We start from the raw sequence: 26,462 nt of genomic DNA on the forward strand, positions 1-26,462 counted from the left end.
ATATAAAGTATGACATAATAATATGAATTTTACACCCTAAAAAATAATGATACCATCATTTATTGGCTTTTACCACTTATTATGTAATCACTTATATGTAAGAAGTCCCATTAAAATTACATAAATAAAACATGTATAACCCAAGCATCAGTAATTTGAAGCACAATAAATACAATACTTTCATGTACAAAGCACAATATGAGGTCAAATACCTGTAAGGACAAAAAACTAATGAACCACAACAGTTGAAGTGAATGGATATAAAAACTGGCTGTCCTACAGAGAATTAGAAAGAATGCATAATGCACTATCAATAATACGATAAAAAATTCTTTTATATATTCTTTAAGGTTCTCTTTATTTTTGGGAATAGAAAAAGTTACATAGGACCATGTCTAGCGAATATGGCAATATATATATATACAGTGGTTTTATTATTAAAAGTAAGTGTTTAAGCTTGTAAGAAGTTCCATCACTGTAGTATGCGTGCATATTTGTGCTATTAAATACAACAATTGTAGGCAACCTGACACTACTTATTGTACTAAAAACAGCACAATTTCTATGCCAGGATTACTAGGAAAAGTGAAGACTGAAACACTGCAATTAACAAGTATAATTTTATATGCATACTTTATATGTAATATGTACAATCTTTTAATGTATATACCGGTGATTCTCAAACTGTGCACCGCTGCACTCTGGGGAGCCATGGCCTCTTCACAGGGGTGCCGCAAAATATTGTAAAAGCTTTATAATTAATTGAACCAAGACATTTAATGTTAATAAACTAAAAAAAAATAATGAAGATACATGAGTTTTATTTATTTTTATATCTTATTTACGAGTAGTCATGCTTTTACTTAGGGTAGGGCACCGTGGAAAAATTTCAATTGAAAAAGGGTGCTGCAACTCAGAAACATTTGGGTACCACTGGTATATACTTTAAAATACGCTTTTTTTAACTCGCATTTATTTTTATTCATATTCTGATTCTGTTAAAAGTTATGAAATACAACTATTAATAGGAAATATCAATAAACTTGCTAAATATAAAAAATAATTTTTTTTAATAAATAATTTTTTTTTTAACTTTAGAGCACGTTTAAAATAAAATCATTTTATTATGTCACTTGCATCACTAGTACTGAGAAATCAGAATGAATTTTCTGTACTAAAAAAAGTTTATTTAGAATATTTTACATTCTATTGTACACACAAATAAGAGTTTTTATCAATTATTTAATATAAGAAGGCAATATGAAAATAAGACAATATGAATGGTATGCACAAAATCGTCTTCACAATAAGAAAAAGTTATTCTAACTTTTTCTTTTAACTTTTATAGTTAACAATAAATAAATACATTTTTACATATATAGTTTTATAAATATTTTTTTTTTTATAGTTAACTATAACTTTTTCTTAACTTTTCAAAGAAACAAATAATTAGATAACTTTGATGTATTGATTCAAGTCATTTAACTGCACAGCTTTTATAAATAATACTGGTGGTCAAAAACTCACATGATTTTAATAAGCACATTTGAAAAAAAATTGCATAACAGATTTGTTTGAGCATTTTTAACTTTTCTGCAAACGTTATACTGTATAAGCATGGTGATAAAAGATTTAAATACAGGGTTCTCACAAAAATTTCACTTTCAATTTCCCTGACGTTTTTTCTTTTTTTTAGTTTAAAATTATGTCGACCTAACGTCTTGTCATTATGAATGTCTCCTCCACCGTGATGGTAAAATGTAATGGGAATGGTATGGTCAACTCACTCTACAGTTGACATAATTTTAAACTATGACGACCACTGTTATATTATATTACGTTGCATAAACAAATTTACATGACAAAGGGGTTTTAGTTTTAATAAGATAACATAAAAAAAAAATTTTTTTAGTTCCCGATGATGGAATTTTATTCTTAAAGCCCTTGAACACATATATAAAAGAATTGTTGGTAAGTGGGTTTTTTAATTATTAATTACAAACCAACTAATTTTGGTTGACCTTTTCATACGAACTAAACAATAATATAAACTAACAGCCTGACATTGACTAAAAAATAAAGGAACAAAATAAACTCTCTTTTTGATAACAACACTTAAGAAGAAAACACACATTATTTGAACTTACAATAGGGCAAAATCCACAAATATTCTTTTGATCCTGCAATACATCCAGAGTTCACTTCAAAGAATCCTCCAACTTTTGAATTTTTAAGCTGATTGCCTCTTCTTCAATCTGCTGTTTAATTCTACACAATTTTTTTTCTTCTTGTTGCTTCTTCAGCTGAATTCTCATTTTTGATTTATTAGGAACATCACCTACCCTCTTCTTTTGTCTTCGTTTCTTCACCTTTTCCAAAATAAAGGTCATATTACTTTCTCGCCCCTCTGGCCAACATTTTCTGATCTATTTTAACTTCTTGCAAACTCCAAAAAATTTTGAAGCGTCATAAACAATCCTTTGGTCCACAATACTTTACTCTTTTTGGTTTTCAGAGAGTAGAAAGTTCACAGACAATCCCGAGTCCACACTAACATTACCATGTGAAAAAATTAGTACTAATTTCAGAACTTCCAACAACTCAGAATATTTCTTGTTCTTACATGACATGGAAACATAAAAATCATCTAGTCTTATTTATTTTTTGTCTGCATCATGAAAAGCATCTAAAAAAGTAGCAAAATCTCCTTTGAGATCATTCTTTGCCTCATAAAAAAGGTAGTCTGACTTTTAGTTTTTTCAGCTGTATCTACTCAGATTTTATTTTTTTCTGATAGAAAACTTCAATAAGATTGTTCATTTGTTTCTTTCCAAGATCAGGTTGTGAAATAATCACTTCAGGGTTTAGAGAAGACAGTCCAGCATCAGCTTTGAATTTCAGTGAATAATCCATAACCGTAACTTTAAGAATGAATTAAAAAACAAACATCAACAAAAAATATCCTTAGATCCTGTAAAATATTCTGACTAGTCTGAGACAATATTACTAAAATAAATTATTTTTAGAATTTACAACAGTTATGATGCTAATTACTTTTGCAAATGCGGAGGTGAGGGCTGTGTCATCCAAGTGGTCTGAGCAACATTCGGGGAGAATGCTGTAGCCTGTAATCCTCCAGAAATAACTGAAGGTGTTTGTACATTTCCATTTCCTTCTCAAACAAAAGTAATATTCTTAAAAGGAGCAACTTGTGCTACAGTAACTGATACTGGAGTTTTATTTTCTGAACTTACAGGTTCAACTGATGCAATTGGTTTAGGAACTGAAACCTAAAACATGTAACAATTATTTATTAGACAACAAACAGATCTATTTCAATCTAACAAATTATAACTAACAATTAATATCAACAAGAAAAGATAAATTATAATTTTTGTTTTTTGGGGGGCCAAAAATGATTGTACATATCATCGCTCGGAAAACAAAAATATAAAATATAAAAACAAAATACAAAACACATTAGAACTTTAAAAACAAAATTAAAATATGAAATACAAAAACAAAATAAAAAACCTAAACTAAAACTATAACACGAATAACAGAACTTTTTTTTTATTTTAAAATAAAAATTACAATTTATAATTTAACTACACACATTAATCATGCAATATAGATTTGGTAAATAGATGTGATCAATTTTGCAAGAGTTCATTACCAAACAACACTAAAAATTTACCTCATTGAATTTTCTTAGTAGATTATTTTAATGTAATAAATAAAAAAAATATAGCAGACTTAAAAAAAAAAAACATTCAAGTACGCAACTTAACCACATGACTAAAAAAAAATAAATAGTTTGGAATAAGAAGATAAACTAGAGTGTTTTGAGCAATACTAAAAGAACATACACAGTATATCTGAAAAGTTCTCGAACTAAATAAAATAAAACCAGAGATTTTATTAAGATAAACAAATTTACTCACATCAGCCCTCTATATAGAACCCTTCTCTAGTAATACACTCATTGCAGTGCCAATAGGGCCCATCTAACACTCTAAAAAAATTACTTTGTGGGATCGCCTTCAACTGCTCAGTGCCCTTTGTATGGCCGGAATGTCGTCAAAAAGCATCCTTTCATCTTCAAGTTGAGGTTGAGTTCCAGAAACAAAAAATAGTCTGCTGGAGCCAAGTTGGGTGAACAGGGCAGGTGAGACAAAACTGTGATTTGATTTGTGGTGTAATACGGTGTATTGACATGTCTGCTGGGGCATTGTCATGGAAGAGAGTCAGTGAAACTGCCTGGATCCCGATACTCAGGCTAGATTCGACGAATGCAATGCATCAAGCATTTCATTACTTCTAAATAGAATTTAGAATTCACAGTTTGACCGGTTGGGACAAATTCATGATGAATCCCTTCGAGTCGAAGAATGCAATTAGCATCATTTCACTTCAGATTTTTGCCGCCTGACTTTCGCCAGTCTTTGTGCTCCAAGATTCACCGAAGTAGCAGATTGAGCTTTATTTGAAGATCATACAAGAATCACCAGCTTTCATCCCCAGTTACAATTGTTTGAAAAAAATTCAGTTCGCTATCAGCAGTTTCAACGAAGTCTTGAGCGCAAGAAAGACACACCTGTTTTTATTCCTCAGTCAAGAAGTATGGAATGAAACGAGAGCACTCTGAAATATTCTGCAATTCATTTTTTTTGTTAGAATTGTACGTACCACATCTTTACTGATGTTTAGCTCTTCTGCTGTGGCCTGAAAGGTGAGATGAGGTTGTTCGAGCAAGAGTGTGCACACTTTCACAACATTTTTATCATGAACAACTGTTGACGACTCCTATTTTGTTTGTCATAATCCAACGACTCTCTACCATCTTTAAACAGCTTCCACCCCACATATATGTTGTAGTACAAGTGCAGCTTCATCACCAAATGCTTGCTGTATGATAGAATAAGTTTCAACGACAGATTTTTGAAGTCAACACAAAATTTTATTGTGCTCCTCTGTTCCATATCACGAGCTCACACAAGGTCACATGAACACAACATATGCAGCCAAATATAACTCTAGTCTGGAGTGACAAGAAGTGATGAGATTTTGTACACACATTTATCAAACATTGTACTACATAGTTCCTTGGTTGTCCAAGAGATGGCGCTATTTGTATCGACTACAGCCATTTAATTCAGGAACTTTTCAGACCTACTGTGTATAAGCAAACATTAACTTTGCAAATTTTTAAAACATTTTAATTTTTTTTTTTTAATACATTTGCAAATTCAAGAACAATGGATGAAAAATAACATTAACACTGGTCTGATTTCAAGTAGAACACAGGAATCAACACAGCAATGTAAGCTGCTGCATTAACCTCCGGAAAACACCAAATGGATAAAAGATGCATTGATAGATTTTTGGAAGTTTGTTTTCCCTGATCTGACATTGCCATGATTTCTTCTTGCTCTTACCGTGATCCAAATAAAATTATTAATATGTTTGTCTAAATATAAATGAAAACTCATTAAGTCAAATTATTTACATTTTGGTATGCTAATTTTAGGATTTTTTAACAAAGATAACTCTCATGTTTGTAAACTGAATGATCCAGTTTCTTATGTGTACTCTAACATGTAGTTATATGTGGTAAGTCAATTATTATCCGCAGTTTAGTTATATTTTTGTTTATGTTGGTAGTACAGTCATGTTGCGTAGATGACACATGCGTGATTTAATTGTTGTTATGTCTGTCCAGGTTTGATGTTAGTATGTTAGTTTCATTATCACTGCCCTGCTGTTAAACATGGCTGCTCTGCTTTCTGTTTGCACCAAAGAAGAGAAAAGTTCAGCGATCCGTTTTTTGTGATCGGAAGGTGTATCAGGGGCCAAAATTCATCAAAGACTTTTGGTACAGTACAGAAACAGTATTTTGCTGCAACGAAGTGTCTACGAATGTATTGAAAAATTCAAAAATGGTCGCACAAGTGTTACGCACGATGAAGGAGAGAGAAGACCATTTACCGCCACAAATGAGGAAAACATTGAGCATGCACGTGACATGGTTTTCTTAGACAGACGAGTAACTATTGATGAAGTGGCACATCGTCTGCTAATTAGTCACAGTTCGGCCTACAAAGTCATCCACAACAGACTTAGGTTTCATAAAGTCTGCGCAAGATGGGTCCTAAAACAACTCACACAGTTGCATAAACAAGCATGCTTGGACATCTGCCAAAAACATCTGGATCGCTAAGGTAACAAACGGGATATCTTAATCATCACTAGTGAAGAAATATGGATCCATCATTACAAGCCGGAGAGTAAACGAACAGAGCATGGAATGGAAACATCCAAATTCGATCTGAAAAAAAAAGTTCAAGAGCCAACCATCCGCAGGAAAACTGATGCTTACAGTTTATGGGACTCATTAAGGCCCAGTACTGGAACATTATGAGGAAAGGGGCACAACAATAAACAGTGCGCATTACAGTGAGATGCTTACTGCCAAGCTGAAGCCTGCAATTCGAAGCAAACACCGAGGACTGCTGTCGAAAGGTGTTTTGTTGTTTCACAACAATGCCTGTTCACATATTGCTGCTTACACTGCTGAAACGCTCTAGAAACTCAACTTTGAAGTCCTGGCTCATCCTCCGTATAGTCCTGATCTTGCCCCTTCCGACTACCACTTGTTTGGTCCACTCAAAGGGGCATTAAGAGGCTGTCAATTTACCTCAAACGAAACAGTGAAAGAAGCGGTGCATTCCTGGCTCGCCGCTCAACCAAAAACCTTCTTTTATGAGGGCATCAGGAAGCTTGTACAACGATGGACCATTTGAAATGCAAAGGGACTATGTTGAAAAATGATGTATATGTAAGTTTCCTATTTGTACTGCAATAAAATTTATAACTACATTGCGGATAGTAATTGACTTACCCTCGCACAAAAGGGCATTCATAAATTATTCAGCCCATTTTAGGTGTTAATAAAAAAAAAACAAAGCAATATACTTACGTTCATGTTTTATTGATGAGCAGGGCATATCAAATAGTTTTGTTTATTACACTTAATTTCAAACAAGTTCCATATGAGCAGCTTTTGTGGAGCATAAAAGTTTTAGACAACATTCGATTTGACACAAAATATTATGAAGAACATCTTGAGTTATTCCGTTAATTACTCCTACTTTTAGTTCACTGTTGTTGACAACCTTCATTGCATACACAGTCTCTGACAAACCCACGCAAAAAAGAAATTGAGTGGCATAATGTCAGGGGATCAAGTTGGCCAGGGAATTGGTCCATCACTGCCGATCCAATACTGAGGAACTTGTTTGCGTACGTAGTCCCTAACATGTAAACCCTATTGAGATGGTGCACCAGCGTGTTAGAAATAAACAATAGATTAACAATGCTGAATTTATGGTACTGCATACTCCTGTAACATGTCTAGATAAGTAGCACTAGTAACCATCGGCTTGGCAAAGAAGAATGGTCCAATCACTTCATAAGTAGTCAACACACACCAAATGTTAATTTTCAGGCTATCACATTATGTTTGTCAAATGGCATGAGGGTTCCTGCTACCCCAAACCTGACAATTATGACCATTAATGCGACCAGAAACATGGAAAGTAGCTTAATGAGAGATTATTTTTACTAAAAAAAAAAGCCATTATTTTTGTTCACTTTATCAAGAACATCCATGGCAAAATTGTAATGGCATGATTTATCTACATTTTCAATTCATGCACCAACTGAATTTTATATACATGAAGTTTAATGCGCTTGTGTAGAACATTCCTGATTGTTGAATGACATATTCCCAGTTCTAAACTCGCACAGCGAGTTAGCGATTTAACCAGATTTCTCTGAAAGGTTCCTTTACTAAAATCATAACTTCCTTGGAAACAAGTCTGGCAGCACCTTTTTTGTGTACTACACTTGTATCCTTGAACTGCTGATACCAAAATTTACATCATTAGGTAGATACTCTAAACAAAAACCATACTCAAAACAAAAATGTCAACAAACAGCAACAACAAATTTGCTTTCATGAAACCAGAGTATGCACATTGCTTTCTCCTGCACGGTAGCCGATGCTCGACTGATGATCCATCCTGTTAATTCAAGGTCATCAGTAACTCTAGTACCTACACTAATGTTTGAAAAAATTAACATGCGCCACACTGCTTTGTTGATTTTTTATTAACCCCTAAAATGACTGAGTAATTTATGTTTACTCTATACTTAATGTGTTATTATTACCTAAGAAAAAATATTTTATCATGAAATTTTACTTTTAAATAATGTATGAAACAATGAAATACTTTAATAAAAATCTTCCTTTTTAATTAATTCTATCTATCAACTGTTACAAAATTGTACATATATGTACAAAATATATGTTTTATTTTAAGAATATAGACTTTTGTTAGGTTATATCACTAACAAGCTTAATACTAATATTATTACTAACAAATAAAATGGTATCAATCATTCAGGCATTGACAACTCTCCCCCCCACCAACAAATAAAAATGACATCATTACTTTGGCACTTAAATCTATAAAACAAACAACAATTAAAAAAAAAAATACAAATAATATTATAAGTCCAATAAATTGACTATTTTAAATGTTGCTCTATCGATCTCAAAAAGTTATCTAGCAGTGTGAATGGCAAACTCACATTTTTATAATCATATTATTATTCATTTCAGAACGTTACAGAACGTGTTTAGTGAGCTTGTAAAATTTTCAATTTATTTTCCAATTTTTTAATTTATTTACACTAATTTTTAAGATATGTTAATTATCATTAAATAATATCTATTACATTAAAATAAACATAAACATAAGTAATACTGATTAATCAAATAACACCGATAAAATGTTTTAGTGAACTTAATTATTTTATTTAAGAAGTTTAATTTTAATTTTTAAAATTCAGTCATTACAAATAAACTAGTTTTAATGATGGATAATATAATTATAATGTAATCACAAATGACAAAGAGGTACATGGTACATCGGTTACATGAAACAGCCTTGGTAATATTAGAAAAGGTACTGCGTACGATGAAGAGGTTATAAGTGGAATGATACTTTTGCCCATATTATATACATACATAATGCTTATATACATATTTAATGTTCTAAAAGAGTTATCTTCTTACAGCGTTAGTAAATAATGATAATCCACTTAAGTCAGAGGGTAACTGTGGAGGAGAGCACAATGAATCAGCTGATAGTTGTAACAAGTTAACAGCAAAGAACAAACACAACAATCCTTCATGTGAGTAAATGCACACAAGTGGCATTGGTGGTAACTTCTGATTTTCACCTAAACAAAAAATTTCATATTAAATTATAGAACATTAAATATTTAATTTATATAAAGACATATAATAATCTTAAATTAAAAACAATAATCACCAATATTCACCACTATAGTGATTTGTAGTGAACTGCACTCAGTTAGATCAAGAATTATATACTTTTTTATGATGGAAGTGACAATCCAAGAAACCAAAACGCTGAGGAAGACCGGTGGATTTCAAAACTAGGAATACTGTTAAAGCTGTAATGCCAGGGAAGAAATTCTTTCCACAAATAATAATAAGTAATGTTAGGAAATTATCATCACACCGACTCACAGATAGTTTGGTAAATTAGATAAGACCTACATTCACTCGGTTCTAGACAGATTTTTAAGAACCAATATAGCCAAACTACACTGTAAATTTAAGCGGTAAGTACATCGATCGGCAAAACTGAAAACCTAAAGACACCAGATACAATGAAGAAAGATAGATCACGTGAATGGAATATATCTAGACAGATTGGTCCCTGCCCCAGAGACCATAAAAATCATAGAAGTACAGCCAACCGATCGACAAATGGGGTTGATCAGAGAGTAGCAATGGATGTTTCAGGACCCACCTGGCCTTCCTAAACAAGAAAGGACCACGGATGCACATAATGTTTGAGGCCTGTCTAGACAGGAGATAACTCCTGGTAGACTGTCAGAGAATTTTATGATTTTGAACAATGAGAGTGACACCAGCTCACCCAGATCACAAGAAGGCTTACCGCAGAGAAGAGAAGAAAAAGTCACACTACTTTATTTAATTTTATCAGGACAGCAGAAACACTTCACAGTTACATAATCCTTAGAACAGTCTTAGACTAATTTTTCATGCCTAGGAATAGCACGTATCAAAGCATAACAGCCTGATAAGTTTTGGCGACAAACAAAAAAGACATCAATGATAGATTACCCCAAGGAAGAGTATACTGTATGCTTGTATCAACAGTAAAGTCCAATGGGAAATGTTTCTTCTTGATGTGATTTAGCTAAAGGCAACTCTGCTCTTGAAGCATCTTCTTGAACCCACTGCAACCAATTATTCTCACTTTGACAACCAAGGACACCTAATTCCATACTATTACCAGAGCCAACTATTAACACTCCCCTGCAACAATTATAGATTTTATAAGTAAAATTAACTACAAAGCTAATAATAAATTATTAATTACCCTATTAATTGCTTAACTTATAACAAATAACCGCTTAATGTTATAAATACTTTGAACAGCTCTACTGAATCTCAGAATCTACTGATAACTATCAGTAGATTCACAGTGCAATCAAAAAGCCTTCGTTCACAATAACAAATATATATCTGTTAACATTCAATAACAATCAGCTAATATAATAATGAGTTCATCATAGAAGGATGCACATTTAAAGACATGGGGATGGTATTTTCTATAGAAGATTGATGATTGATTTCATCATCCCATTGAGATTAAACACAATTACAAGAGCTTCTTGATCAAATATTGTTATATTAATTCAATAAATGAAAATTGACAATCATAGTCTTCTGTAGCTGAACAAAGATACTTTCCCTTGGATAATTTTTTCTTTGAAACGGGCCGCTCTAATTAAATACAAGACAGATTCAAATATGAACTATAGTTTGGTCATCGTTCAGCAAAATGCAGTGAAAGTGGTACTACAGGAAACAAACAAAATTATTCATGGTCACTTGCCCCTCTTCATAATTACTACTGTACCATTAATTAATAGTAAAAGATCAGCAAGTAGAGGTGCACATTACCATAAAATAGTACATTATAACCACATTCCTGACCAAAAAGTTTATGAACTGTCACAAACTGGTTACAGACTGAAGAGACAATGAGTACTCACTGTTAAGTTTTTAAGAGTAAAAAATATCGGAGATGAAAAGTGAACCGCATGAGCACTAGTCATGGACTTCCATAAGATAAGGAAAATTTAGTGATTGACACACCAATCTGGAAGTACGGGCTAGTAATTGTATATAAATAATCTGAAATAATGAACGTCAGCAAAAAAAGGGTAAAATTAAACATCAAAAACCACCTTTAACGGTTAAAATGTATGACCAATGAATTCTGCTGCTGTTAATACAAGATTAAATACAACATTGCACGCTCAAGTATCACAAACATTATCATTACAATATGAGAAGAAAGAGATTCATTGTTTGATGTCTATTGTGACAACAGCCAAAATGCTGGGTGAATTACTTCACACAAGAGCAAACAATGGAGAGTAAAGCACAAGGATTTCCTCACAGACTAACACAATAAATGCTGAATATTGTTTGAGATTTGTCATAGGCAAAGTTTCCAGTTGGAACAAGACTGAAAAGAACACATCAATGTAATTCTTCCAGGGTAACAATCAACTACATGTCACGGCTTACAAGGCCTCCGCCCATAAACTGACAATAAACTTATTTCCTTAAAGTCCAGACTTTGCATCCTCAGACCATCTAAAGTGTATTTAGGAGGAAAAAGATTTGATAAAACAAGGATGTTAAACAGACTATTCAACAGTGAACACAACTGCAATCAACAAACTTCGTCCTGAGCAGCAACTGAAAGCTTACCTGGGGTTGAGGAGAGGTGTTTTATTGAAAAGTAGTAGTTTCTGTTACATATTTGTCTTACATTAACGTATGTGATACCATTATATGTCAGCAAGCACTTGGTTAGCGTAAAAGGAAAGAATTATGTAAAATTTTCTTTATAATTTTGTATTTCATATTGTATTTTGCTTTAAGAATGCAAAGGAATATTTTCTGTCATTGAACTCCAGCAGATGAACTCGAATGTTTTGTACTCTTTAAAAATATTAATTATTTCTTTTATTCATATATCTCTAAATGAGTTGTAATTATTAAAGGAAACTAAAATAAGTTCATTTATTCAATGTGCTTCGTAACAAAAGGCAAATTAAACTTTTTCACATTTTAAAAAATACTTCAGTTTTATAAATTAATTCTCTTTCGTACAGTTAAGAAATAGAATATTTTTTTTTTTTAAATTTATGACTGTTCTACAGCATTAAATTAAATCAACTTTTAGGATATCCATTTTTAATTTTATTGTTATTATTATTAACTTGCCTTTAAAAATTGTTTCATGTTTTCCTTTAAAAGTAAAAAATTACTGTACACTTTTTAATTATACATTCATGCTTTTTCAGATACCTTGAGCTATAAAAAATTGACATTTGAAAATAAGGGTGAAACTTTCCTTCACAATAATCTCAAATTTATTAATCGAGTTAATTCCTGAACTGAAAATAAGAAAAAAAAACTTGAAATTCTGTATGATTAATTTAAATATGTTGACTACGTTTCTAACTATTAATTTAAAAAAAGGTTAACATTTCAAGTATGCTATAAAAATGAAAAAAAAAAAATATATATATATATATATAGGATGATTCAAAGAAACGGGAAATTTAAAAATTAAATAACGTTAATGAAAAATTTTTTTTTTAGAAAATGAATCTTATTTCATGTAATTGTACAAATGTTGCCATTTTAGGATACATACATTTTAGTTTATTTTTTAAAGATGACATCTTGCAGGTGACCTCCTCTTCTACGTAAACACTCATGAAGTCTCTTCGTTAAATTGTTCATGATTTGACGTAACATCTCAACTGGAATTTCCGCAATTGCTTCTCGGATCTTTGCCTCCAGTTCTTCCGTTGTAGCAGCTCTACTGTGGAACACTTTGCTTTTAAGGTGACCGCACAAAAAGTAATTGCAAGCTGAGAGATCAGGCGATCTGGGAGGCCATCTAATGTCACCGTTTTGTGAAATGACATGTTGTCCAAACAATCGGCGTACAGCTGCCATCGATATTCGTGCAGTATGTGACTTTGCTCTGTCTTGTTGAAACCAGGCTGTGTTAAGAATCGGTGGAAATCTCTTTTGTTGTTCCACAACAAAGGTTTCAAGCACGGCTATGTAACGAGCCGACGTCACTGTAATCGCAAGACCGTTGTCATCCTCAAAAAAATAAGGGCCTATAACACCATAAGATGATATAGCACACCACACGGTCACTTTCTGGCTGTGCAACGGGCGCTGGTGTAGCTGCGTAGGATTCTCTTGTGCCCGGTATCTGAAATTTTGCTTGTTAACAAATCCACTGAGGTGGAAATGCGCTTCATCTGACATCCACAGTTCGTGAACAAACTCTTCGTTATCATTTATCTTCTGAAGCATTACATTACAGAATTGTGCTCGCACAACTGCATCGTTCGGTTTCAGTTCCTGGACGATCTGTAACTTGTATGGATGGAATTGCAAGTCCTTCACTAACATTCTTCGAACACTTGAACTATGCGATTGTAAAGATCCTGAGAGACGACGGATTGACCGATGTGGACTTCGTGTGACAACATCTTGTAAAGCTTGAACATTCTGTGGTGTACAGACGGTTTGCTCACGGCCTGGAGGTTTCTTCTTCATTGCCGAACCAGTTTCCTCAAAGTTAGATATCCATGTTTTAATTGGATGTGCTGATGGAACACGGTCGTGCCGTCCCAGATTAAAATGACGGTGAAATTCTCTACGCGCTCCCTCCACACTGTTTGTAAAACGCTTTGATAGCAAATGCACGTTGCGCACCACTCCAAGTATCCATGGCAACTAAATGGCAGGTTAGCTTAAAGAGGCTGGCGCCACTTATCAAGTGGTACCAATCACCTACGGCTACCAACACAACTTTCAAAATTTCCTTCACGAAATGGTGACATTAGATGACCTCCCAGATCGCCTGATCTCTCAGCTTGCGAATACTTTTTGTGGGGTCACCTTAAAAGCAAAGTGTTCCACAGTAGACCTGCTACAACGGAAGAACTGAAGTCAAAGAACTGAGAAGCAATTGCGGAAATTCCAGTTGAGATGTTATGTCAAACCATGAACAATTTAACGAAGAGACTTCGTGAGTGTTTATGTAGAAGAGGAGGTCACCTGCAAGAGGTCATCTTTAAAAAAAAATCAAATGTATGTATCCTAAAATGGCAACATTTGTACAATTACATGAAACAAAATTCATTTTCTAAAAAATATTTTTCATTAACGTTATTTAATTCTTTTAATTCCCCGTTACTTTGAATCACCTGTATATAAATATAAAGTAAAAATTAAAAATCTATAATATTGTAGTTTACATTATGAAAAGTACAAAGAAATATGATTTTCTGTTTTTTTTATTAATATTACAAAATACATGTACAAAGAAACATTTGAGTCAACCGACACATTTCAAATGGTCATAGATAATATATGAAAACAGAAATCCAAATGAAACCATAAATATGTTCATAACTAATGTTCTATAAATATGTTCAAATATGGTATTTTTTACCTATAATTACCACTTATTTTTTGAAAATTACATTAAGCAGATGATCTCTGTTTATACCAATGCATTATTTCAAAAACTTCCCTCATTCTCTGCTGATTTTCTAATGTCCTCACTGTTTGTGAAGCTCCACAATTCACACTAGACACACTATCAGGTTCTTAAATTTCTTCACTGGGTTGATACAGTAATCAAAGACTGAGTGCAACAATGAACTTTCATCTAAAAACATGCTGCATTTTTGTCTCAGTTTTTGTTTTGAATCTGCAAATACAAGTTAACCAAGTGTTGTTCATTCCAAGGCTCCACTGAAACTGGTTTCCATATGAAATGGGATCCACTTCTCTACTGTTCCCCTTCCCACTGACCATGGTTAACTTGCACCAGTGCAATAACAAATTTGAAAAGTGTCAGTCAACTCAATGCCATTCTATATTAGGAAAATAAGATCCTAATTTCTGAAGTGTTATAATAATCTATTTTTACAGAAATATTTGCATGTTTAGATCACCCTCACACTGTTTTTAAAAAACAAAATCAATCGTTATTGCTTGTCTAAGAAGGAAATTCATAATCAGAGCCCTATCAGTAAAACGAGGGATGATCTTGTTGACAATTTTACATGTAATTTTCACACATTAAAAATAACAAAATTACTTGCAAATTGTTCACTCTATGAAATCATAACTTCACTGAAGCGAGGTAAGTAGCAGACAATAGATAACGTTGCTCATCCTTTTTGGTACCAAAAATAATCATGAAAAATATTCTTAGATTGACCCACATGAGAGACTAACTCCTCATGGAAGATACTTGCTGTTCATTTGTCACACTAATATAAAAATGTCACTAAATTCATAGTACCAATTTCCTGCATGCTACACAATTATCATTGCGTATAAACACAATAAACTTCAACTAGAACAGTAACTACAAACATATAAATAGCAGCATTCAGATGTTAAGAAACACAGTGTTACAAGTGTATGCCATGTTATAGGTCATATTTCTTATATATGAATTTTATATTTTTATAAAATTGAATAATAAAATATGTATTATTAATATTTAATTTTATATATATATATATATATATATACTTAGAAATAATCAATTATTTTTTTGTTACTGTAGTTGTCCATATTCCCCTCAGTACCAATTATGTCAAAGACTAAAGTATAACACAGATTTCCACCAACAGTACAGAATTCAATAATGCCTCTTACCTTATTCTTATTGTTTTTCCATTTTAAGAGCGCTTTCAAGAGTTTTCCTCATCATCAATTTTTTTTTAAATCACATTAAATTCAAAAACATTAAAATTTTTGTATATTATAAAAATAGTAGTCAAAAGTTAAATAAAATATTTTGTGTGGCCAGCCACACATACAGTACTGTACTAACATTATTTAAAATTTTTATTTAATTATACGAATGCGCTGTTATCTATGGCAGTTTTAATAAGAAAGTCATTATCAAACTCTGTACATTAATCAAGTTAAACTTTTGTCTATACATGTATTCATAATATTTTTCTAAAATATTTAATTTTTTATTATTATCACATCCTTTTACAATTTCTATTACTTTTAAATATATATCTGAGTCAGTGATTGAATGTTTATTGATTATTAAACGGTCTGCAAGATTGAAGAAACCCAATTATTGCTTTTATAGTTCTGCAAACCTTGCTCTAAATGATCATCTACTAGTTTTCCAATATAAATTTTTGTTACAATCATTGCATGTTATTTTACAGATACCACACAACAAATTATTAGGATCATTATCATTATGGATTTTCAAATGTTTTATTATATGATGGTATGGTCTATATGCTGGTTTATATTTTTTGTCATTATAAACATTAACCAAGTTCCCAATAATGTTGTTAGTGTAGGAGTATTTTATATAAATATTTTCATCACCGCATTTATTATTTATCGGTAACAACGTTGTTGTATTATTAGATTTCAATTTCTGTTTTTTATAAATATTATCAATTAATAATGTGTTATATCCATTTTTTATTGCGATACATTTTATAATATCTATTTCTACATCTAAGTTTTTCTTTATTATTCTGTGTGTAATGTATCACTCACTCTATTTAACACATTTGTAAATGTATTAATTTTGTACCCAAGGATGATTCGATCTGTTAATGAGGGATACATTACACACAGGCTACTTTGGCATTGCACAGTCATAACAGGCTACTTTGATTGCTTGTATATGAATCATTTTTGTTCGTAAAATCAGCAAAATGGCAATGCCATTTTGCTGATTTTCTTGCACTCATTTTAAAACTTCAGTCTCGAGTTCTGGCCATTTCGCAACTTTACCACGTTCTGCGCGCTAATTGAACAACATTTCCTTCTGACCACGCCAATTCTAATCATTTTTTCTGTAGATGGAGGTCCAAAATGTCTTTCAGCTTCCCTATTTTGATGTTCTTCCACATATTTTACAACCTGCAATTTGTAACTTGAAGTGTAAGAATGTCGCCTCTTTTTTCCATCGCTAAAAATTACCAACCTAACACCGCAACACGTCAACTCAATACTGACAAACATCTGTAACTGATTACTCTGATAAGAGATTATGCAATTCAAATTGGGACTCCCCATTCTGAGCAATGATGTGCTAGAGGTCACGTGACCTCTACCTCTAACCTTCACGTGAAGGTTACGCATCAACTCGATCACATCATTCACCCGCTATAAGGATCTTTGTATATAAAATGGAGTGCGTATAACTTTAAAAACAATCTTTACCTTCATTGTATAAGATGCACCCCATTTTTAAGATGAATTTTTAAGGTAAAAAAGTGCATCTTATACAAGAAAAATATGGTATTTAAAAATAACAGAAACTGTAAAAGGATGTGATAATAAAAAATTAAATATTTTAGAAAAATATTATATATACTAGTATAGACAAAAGTTTAACTTGATTAATGTACTGACAGAGTTTGATAATGACTTCCTTATCAGAACTGCCGAAGATAACAGCACATTTGTATATTTTATTAAATAAAATTTTTAAATAATGTTAGTACAGTAATGTATGTGTGGCTGGCCACATGAAATATTTTATTTAACTTCTGACTACATATTTTTATAATATGTTGCATATTATAATGTATTTGAGTTTAATGTGTGATTTTAAAAAGTTTTTATTATTGACGATGCGAAAAACTCTCAAAAATGCTCTTAAAATGGTAAAACAATCGGAATAAGGTAAGAGGAATTATTGAATTCTGTACTGTTGGTGGAAAACTGTGTTATACTTTTGTCTTTGATGTATATATATATATATATATATATATAACAATGTGCATAGAAAATTACCTGAGAAATGGGCACATGCACAGTATTTTCACGATGAAAACAATTTTTTTTAAATATCTACAAGTTTCAATAGATAATTTAAAAGATGTAAGCAAACATAAAACCGATAAATATAAAAATAGATCAGCTACTTATAGAAATATATAATTTATCACAAGTTCATAATTTACATTATTTTGAATGTTTAGTATAAAATAATGCATAAAAATTTATAATCTGATCATACAAACCATGGCTGAATATGTTCTAAATAATACTGTGAGGCTTTCAAATTACCAGTACTGTAGCAAATATCTTCATAATTAATAAACGTAACAGGTGGGGATTTCGGAGCATTTACAACCATCAGTGCTATAAAAAAAAAAATAAAACTATCAGTAAACAGAAAAAATCATTGATTTAATTAAAATAAAGAAAAACCTAGACAGTAAGAAAAATAAGTATTAATAAGACAAGTATGTAAGTAAATATGACATACTTAAATGACTATTCTATTTTGTTCAAGAGTTCACAGTATAAATATATTTATTTTAAAGAAGCATTTCTCCATATTCAAACTGTTACTTTTTAATTTGGAATAAATTTTCTTGCTTCTGATTTCTGTCACTTTCTTCTGCCTTAATGATCTAAATAGACCTAAATACTACATCAATCTGAATTATGTTAATTTAACTATTTAGTAGTTCTGATATATTTTTATTTATTATAGCACGAAGTAAGTTGAACATCATATAATATACATTCTTTATAGCAGACCATCGATTAACTTTTATTAATTTTATGTAAAATTACCTAAGATTCAGAATTACATAAGATTGAGATGTTTGAATAAACATTTTGAGCTTGCAGATAACTGAGATACATTTAAATCTCATGAATTGCTCTCTGTAGAACATATTAACCGTATAAATAAGAGATTGATGAAATTAATTTTGGAAATTGAACTGAATGCATTATAATTCTGACACAAAAATGTTAGTTTGCTGAAAGCTTTACTCATGAGTGATCAATTCAAGTACAGCACTTATATGCCAATACCTAATTTATTTTTTCAATTTACCTTTTGCTAACAAACAAAAAAAAGGATAGGAAAAATTTTTGTTTTTTTCTGAACTTCATTGTAAAAGCATTAAAATGATGTCAACTATCTCACTTATCTTTTTACTAGGAATTATAATGTTGGTAAAGACAATGATGGAAAAACATTTAGTCACTATGACCTATTTATCTTTACATTTTATTTTATAATAGAAGAAAAATAAAAAAAGAAGTATTAATTTCAACAAAAAAAAGTAATTATGTAATTAGTGCAAGTTTCTTCTTATTAATTGAAATAATTCGGGATGGGTCAAAGACTTTTTCCCATTTTTTTTTAAAAAAGGAAGCATAAAAATGTATAAAAAGAGAACTTTAAATAAAAGATGGTATTTTGATTAAGTTTAAAAATTATTCATTTCTAATGTTGACTATCAGAGCAATCACAAAATTATGCTCTTTTAGCATGTTTTCTATTACTAACTGTAATGTTGCTGCTGGTTCTACCATGTTTTTGGTTTGAATGTTGTCTTTTAGAGTTTCTGGCTTATAACATAAGCTTTTTCTTTTGCATAGCCCCAAAGAAGTCATGAGCTTTGAAATCTGACCTTGAAGGCCACCAAAGAGATAAACTATTCTGAATTATTTGACTGCTGAAAGTTGAAGTTAAGAGTTCCACTGCGTTAGAGTGAGCACTGGCTCAATCCTGCAGGCACCAGACATCTCTCAAGTTCATTTGTAAGATTCAGAAAAAACTTTCAATCATTTGTCAACATCGATTTCAAATTTTATTCTAATAAATAAATAAATAAAAATTGTTAACATTATATGTAATTTTAAACTTTTCAATTTATCATGTTTTTAAATTAAAAAATACAATTATTTTTCAAGTAAATAAACTATAACCGTTCATGAATTTTGAAACTCTTTTTTTACTTACTGAATTATTGAAATGGATTTATGAGAGTGACATAATACTACTTATCTAGGGTATTGGTCTTTGATGTGGACATACATGTTACTAAGTCTAACAAATTGTACTAGAATTGAAATATTAAAAAATATGAGTTATTAATTAATAGTTACATTATTATTCATAATAGATTAATTTTTTTTAATACACATTACTCTTAATTTGTAACTATTAATTTTTATACTTTTAAAATTTCAAGCTGGTATTTTGCCCTAAAAATTAGCATATTTTGAAAATTTCCAACATTTTTCAGAGAAGTTCATAATTTTTCTTTTCTTAAATTTTCAAATAAATGACGAATAAACAAAAAAGTATATAAAACATTGAAATTTCTATTGAAAACAAACAATTATTCACACAAATAATAATTAATTCAAAATTCCAAACATGGTTTTGTAATATATAATTTTAAGCAATATCAAACGGGTGCAAATTATTAACATACAATTGAAATGACGTTTTATACAAATAAAAATTTGAGTTAAACTCAAAATTTCATGAACCTAAACTTTTCTGAGTATAAATCCCTAATGGAAAGGAAGAGTCAAGGATTAACATAATGGCTGTTTACTTTTATCATTAATACTTTAAATGAAAGTAGTCTAAACAGATCCTTAGTGACGCATATGGTTCTCTTGCTCATTAATTCCTTGTTTCAACATTACTTTATCTCTTCTGGTTGTATTGAATCCTCATTCATCTGAAAATTATTTTAAAGAAAAAGAGTCAAGTTTTTATAAACTTTTTTGAATAGCATCTGCAAAATTTCAAAACTATATATTAATTTGTTTTTGCTGCCAACAATATTGAAAATCTTTAGATTCATGAAATTTTGAGTTTAACTCAAATTTTTAATTTGTATAAAAGATCAATTGAATGTTAATAATTTTCACCCGTTTGATATTATATGTATTTGCAAGAAATTATATGTTACAAAACCACGTTTGGAATTTCTAATCGACTATTATTTGTGATTTGTCTGAATTCTTTGTTTTCAATAGAAATTTCAATGTTTTATATACTTTTTTGTTTATTCATCATTTATTTGAAAATTTAAGAGAGAAAAATTATGAACTTCTCTGAAAGATGTTGGAGAGTTTCTCAGTACAATTTAATCCTTTAAAGATTGTGATACATGAGATTTACATGCCTGGTCTTTCAGAAGAATCTTCCATGTCTCTATACACGGCAGCAAATTGATAATTTGATAACCAGTATACGTTAATAACTGAAACTGCATGATTATTAATATTTGGTGGTGGAACTGAATATTGAGTTAAAGCACCATCAGATGATCCAATAACTATCTGCTTACCCTTTGGGCTCCAACACAAGCAACTGAAAAAATAAAACAATATACTATATATCAAATAAATTATTAAATACTTTAAATTTATATTAATATTAAATTAGTACAGCCATCGATTTTTAATTAAAAAAAAAAAACCACTTGAATTTTTGCATGTAATTAGCTTTTAACGTAAGAATGAAAATAAAAAAAATCTATACATTATAATTGTACAATTAAAAAAACATCAATAAATTTCCATTTTTTCCGGATTATCCCAAAAACCTTTAAAAATAAATCAATACAGTTTAAAAAATGAGTTTGTAATAATTTAAATGGGAAAATTTTTCACAAAAAAAGGCCTCGCTGTTGTTTTTATAAATGTAAGATTTTTGGTAAAATGCAACTTAAATAAACATTTTCATAAAACGGAGAAAGAGAAAAGAAAAAAATTTGATCATTATCAAAAAAAAGGTTTACTAGGCTAGTGAATTCTTTTCTGGTTACTAATAAATATATTCACAAGAAATATCTTAATAAAAGGTCTTTCAGCCATAATGACCTTACTATATTACTTAAATTTTTGGCAATATAAAATTTCTTACACGATATTTTGATTTTCAAGAATTAAAAATTTCAACTACATTAAAAATTCATAATTTTGAATAATATAAAAACACAATGTTTGAATAGAATTAAAATAAATTTTTAAGTAAAATTAAAATGTATTTTATGAAATAAATGTTAAGAACTACAAGGAAATGTTTACTTTTAATTTTTTTATTTTCAAATCAACAATGTTTTTATTCTGAGCTCTCTGTAGTTGGAATGCAATAAACTATTATAAAAATGGCAGAATGATTTTGTATCGGTAATATTTTACTAGCCTCATCTTTGTAGCGGTAGCTACTATTAATTAAATAATTTATCTAAGCAGAAAAATAAAAATAATTCTTCAATTCTTCTTTAAATTTGAAGTCAAAGTCAAATTAAGGTTGATAGTAATTTGATTTTAGTTAGCTCTAACTTCAAAAGTAAATATAATGAAGGGAATTGAAAATATACAACAGGTTATCCAGAAGGTAAGTTCCACAGGGCTAAAGATCATGTAAAATTTTTATTGCTCCTTGAATTACAGATCTTAAAATTTTTTTGGGATATCTGAGTTATATCTCTTTGCCATAGAATGATGTCGCCTGCAATGTCATTCCCAAGATTACTTCATTTTAAGCATTAAGTACAACATCCATGTATCATCCCCAGTGCTATACAGCTAATGAAGTCATCACCTTGTTCTCTGCACCACATAAAAAATTTCAACGCATAATCCGACTTTTCATTTTGTAATTTTCAGTTAAGCATCTTCTGCATCCACATCCAGTATGCACACAATTTCAAATAATTTAATTTCTCAGAAACAATTCAAAGTAAAAGCTTCAGTGAGATTTCTAGAAAATGCACAAATTACTTGGGATGGTGAATGATTTGTTCTCTTAAATCTTGGCATAAATTGCACAGAATATTTTTATTTCTAACTGTATATTTGAAATTTTGGTTAAGTGCAAGAATCTCAGAATTAACTACATACATAAATTATAAATTAAAACTACAAATATAAATCATAATTTCTGCGGTTTTTCTGTTCTTCAGGCAGTTGAGCACAGTACACAAAATGTAGGTTAAGTATCTGTGTACATTAAAAAATCGGTTTCTGACATTTACCCCATTTTTTATAAAATAATTTTTATTATTCATTTACTGTTATATTTCAAATACAACACGTTTGCATTTAAACAAGATAGGGACAAACAAATCCACAAAGATAAACAACAAATTCACCAGATCCTTGCCAGGAACTGAACCCAAGACCAGTAATTATAGAAGCCAATATACTAACCATTAAACCGACTAAACAACCTATTATTGAATGATAAAATACAACATTTTATATAGGAATTTTATTTTTATTTACTTTTATTTTACATTTTATTTTTTTTACATTTTTCCGGAATAACAGCATTAGTCCTGAAAAAATTGTAATTTTGAAAACTGCTCCACTCTAGATATACAATTTTTTTATATTAATCTAATCTGCACAATACAACCTCTATAAAAAGATACGACCAGTTTGGAATTTGTGTAAAATTGAGTCAAAAGTTTACTTTGGTCGTTGAACTATACTCTACCATTAAGATATTTGAAAAAACTTCATGATAAGACTTAACAACTTAACAATAACTCAATTTTTTTGTTTTTCATCAGATAAATTAATACAAGGCTCGGTTCAAAAGTAAGAGCCGATAAGTTATAAATAGCGAGTGGCAACAATGATTGGTTCACACATACGCAGTAACTTTAAGTGGTCTGTTGGGCATGTAACCCCCACATTACCGTCAATTCACTGTTGTTTGCGTAAACTGTGTGCACAATTTACAAGTTTGACTAGTGCTTTCAAATATCACAGAACAATATTTGCATGTACTTTTCTCGACTGCTTTAACCACGAGGGAAACAAATTTTTTCCCATACTGTTAGCAGTGACAACAAAACATGGATTTTGTACATCAATGCTAAGGTAAAACAGAATTACATGCAGTGACATCATTATAGTTTACCTAAACTGAAAAATTCAAATAGTCTTGAAGGAAAATCATGGCAACTGTATTCTGGGATCAAAAGGGTGTGCTTTTGACTGATTTCATAGAACCTGGAACATCTATCACAAGTCTATGGTGAAACACTTTCTAAACTGAGTCATGCCATTCAAAACTGATGACAGGGAATGCTAAAATCAGGAACTGTTCTTCTTCAGGATAAAGCACATCCACATATGGCTGCGTGCATAACAAACAATTAAAAAATTCGGATAAGAGATTTTTGTTCATTCCCCTTACAGTGTAATCTCCCACTCAATGACTACCATCTCTTCCTAAACCTCAAATACTGACTAGCATCTCAACAATTCAAGAAATGCAAAGAGTTGAAAATCTCTGTGCAGAAGTGGCTACAATCCCAGGTGGTAGAATATCATGCAGTAACTTTGAAGAAGCTTGTTTCACAATGTCAAGTGTTTAGAACAAAATGGTAATTTATTATTCAGTACATAATGAGCAGTTGATGCATACAGACATGGTGCTGGCAAGCTCCTGGTTAATAGTAGTCATAGAGCATAGTACCAAGTTAAATCATGAGTAATTCCAATAATGTTTAAAGTCGACTAATCGCAATTCGAAGGATAAAATACAGTGTGAAATTTGTAAACATTTTTATCGTCCAAAATGTATTTTTCTCACCGATACAGAAGTTAAAATTTTTATCTCCAGCGGTTGGGCTTGGTTTTGTAGCGGGTGCAAACGTGACCGTAAGGCCAATTATAGCCCTAATGACTCCAAATCAAAATCGGATCCTCTTACAATCCTGAAGGGGACTGTTGATAAAAATGACAGAAGACTGATTGGGTCAAAGGAGAATGCAACAGGATTAGGGTGTTTCTCTTGAGTTGTCATAATAAGATGGATGACAATAATAAAGTTTTGAACAAACAACAAAAAATAATTGAGCAGCAAAATGAAATTATCAAAGGTCTGCATGTTAAAAATTTAATCTTGAAGAAAGAAGTCACAGATCTACAAGTGAAAACTTTAAAACTGCAAACAGTGAGATATTTGGTTTTCACTTACCACTTGAAAACATCTTAAAACAGTAATCAAAGTGGAATATGAATATATATATATATATATATATATATATATATATATATATGCCACCAGCTCAAAAAACAAAATATGGTATTTTTATAAAGTACCTTTATCAACCAGGTATTATCATTCGAATCGTTAGGAAGCTTGACAAAGAAAACCCATTGCAAAGAAGACATGTGAAGAGAGTTTTCTGTGAGATGTATTGGGCTGAAGATGGAGAATCCAATATATATTAATCAATCATTATCGCAGGCTCATCACATTTTATCTGCTAAGTGTAAGCAGGTTAAACAAGTAAAAGGTTATAAATATTTATGGATGAATAGATCAGGAAATATTAAATTTAGAAAAGATGAAAAAAGAGAAAGTTCTGGTAATATCTAATGTAAGTGATTTTAATTTCTAGAAAGGTAATTTTTATGAGTTTTATAAGGTAATATCCGGATCGGATGAGCAATCTTTGTACAACCGCACAAATATGGAAGAGGTGTTTGATCATTTCTATGACCTGATTTATTGGGTGTTTGCTTTGAGTAAAAGTACTGTAAAATGAATGACTATGTCCAAATATCTCTCTTAGTTTAATAGAAATATTATTAAAATATCAAATTCAAGAATAAATAAGCACGTAAGAAGAGAATATTAGTATATTAGTTTATTATTTAAATAGGTTTAAGGAAGTAAGAGCTTGTGTTAAGTATGAAATAAACATAGTATACAAAATTGTATTTAAGCAATATACAGAAGGAAATAGGAGTTAATATTAAGCCATTTTGGAATTACTTGCAGAGTAAAAGAATGAAGCAGAGTCAATAAGGAAACCATGCACATGATGAACATAAATAATATAAATATTATCTGGAATCCATTCTCCTACAAATTTGAATTCAATCAAGATTGTGCAGAATAAATTTCTAAGATTCTTATATTACAAGAAATTCAAAAACTTTTATCGTTTGGGATATCATACTCAGAATCTGAAAGAAATATTTAACATCAAATCCTTAAAAGTAAGGTGAGAAATCGCCCCAAAGGTACTTTTTTATAAATCTATATATCGCTTGGTGGAGCTTGACACTGCTAGAGTATGTTTGTTTCTTTGTGTCTCCAAATATTTATAACTAATAAATAAGACATAAATACGTAATAAAGCAGACCTAGACCTGACATGTTCATTATTCCAAGAACTAATATGGTCCATCATTCTACGTCTTACCTCTTAAGGATGTCTCTTGCTAATAGATTAAATCAAGACTATCGATATAATTTGATAGTTTACCTAATGTAAAATTATTTTAACAGTCACTCACTAGCCATAACAAATGAATAATTACAACCAGTATGTATTCTTTCTATTATATCTAGTTTAGTAGTTTTATATATTTTAGTTAGTATTAGTTGTAATTTAATTAAGATGAAAAA

At 30.6% G+C, this 26,462-nt stretch overlaps 2 protein-coding genes across 2 annotated transcripts in view; both read right to left on the reverse strand.

The window, feature by feature from the left end:
• LOC142317994 (uncharacterized) overlaps positions 1-26,462 on the reverse strand; it is a 483,222-nt gene that overhangs the window by 80,424 nt on the left and 376,336 nt on the right. The window lies entirely within an intron of this gene.
• The window catches only part of LOC142317995 (nuclear pore complex protein Nup214-like), a 60,598-nt gene continuing 43,065 nt past the window's right edge, over positions 8,930-26,462 (reverse strand). The window contains exons 6-7 of the mRNA XM_075354529.1: positions 10,247-10,441; positions 8,930-9,309 (exon numbers count right to left, since the gene is read on the reverse strand). Of these exons, the coding sequence (XP_075210644.1) occupies positions 10,276-10,441 (166 nt within the window). The 3' untranslated portion in view covers positions 8,930-9,309; positions 10,247-10,275. The remainder of the gene's footprint in view (positions 9,310-10,246; positions 10,442-26,462) is intronic.

The sequence above is a fragment of the Lycorma delicatula genome, chromosome 1, assembly GCF_047948215.1.
Source record: "Lycorma delicatula isolate Av1 chromosome 1, ASM4794821v1, whole genome shotgun sequence".
NCBI classification, from domain to species: domain Eukaryota; kingdom Metazoa; phylum Arthropoda; class Insecta; order Hemiptera; family Fulgoridae; genus Lycorma; species Lycorma delicatula.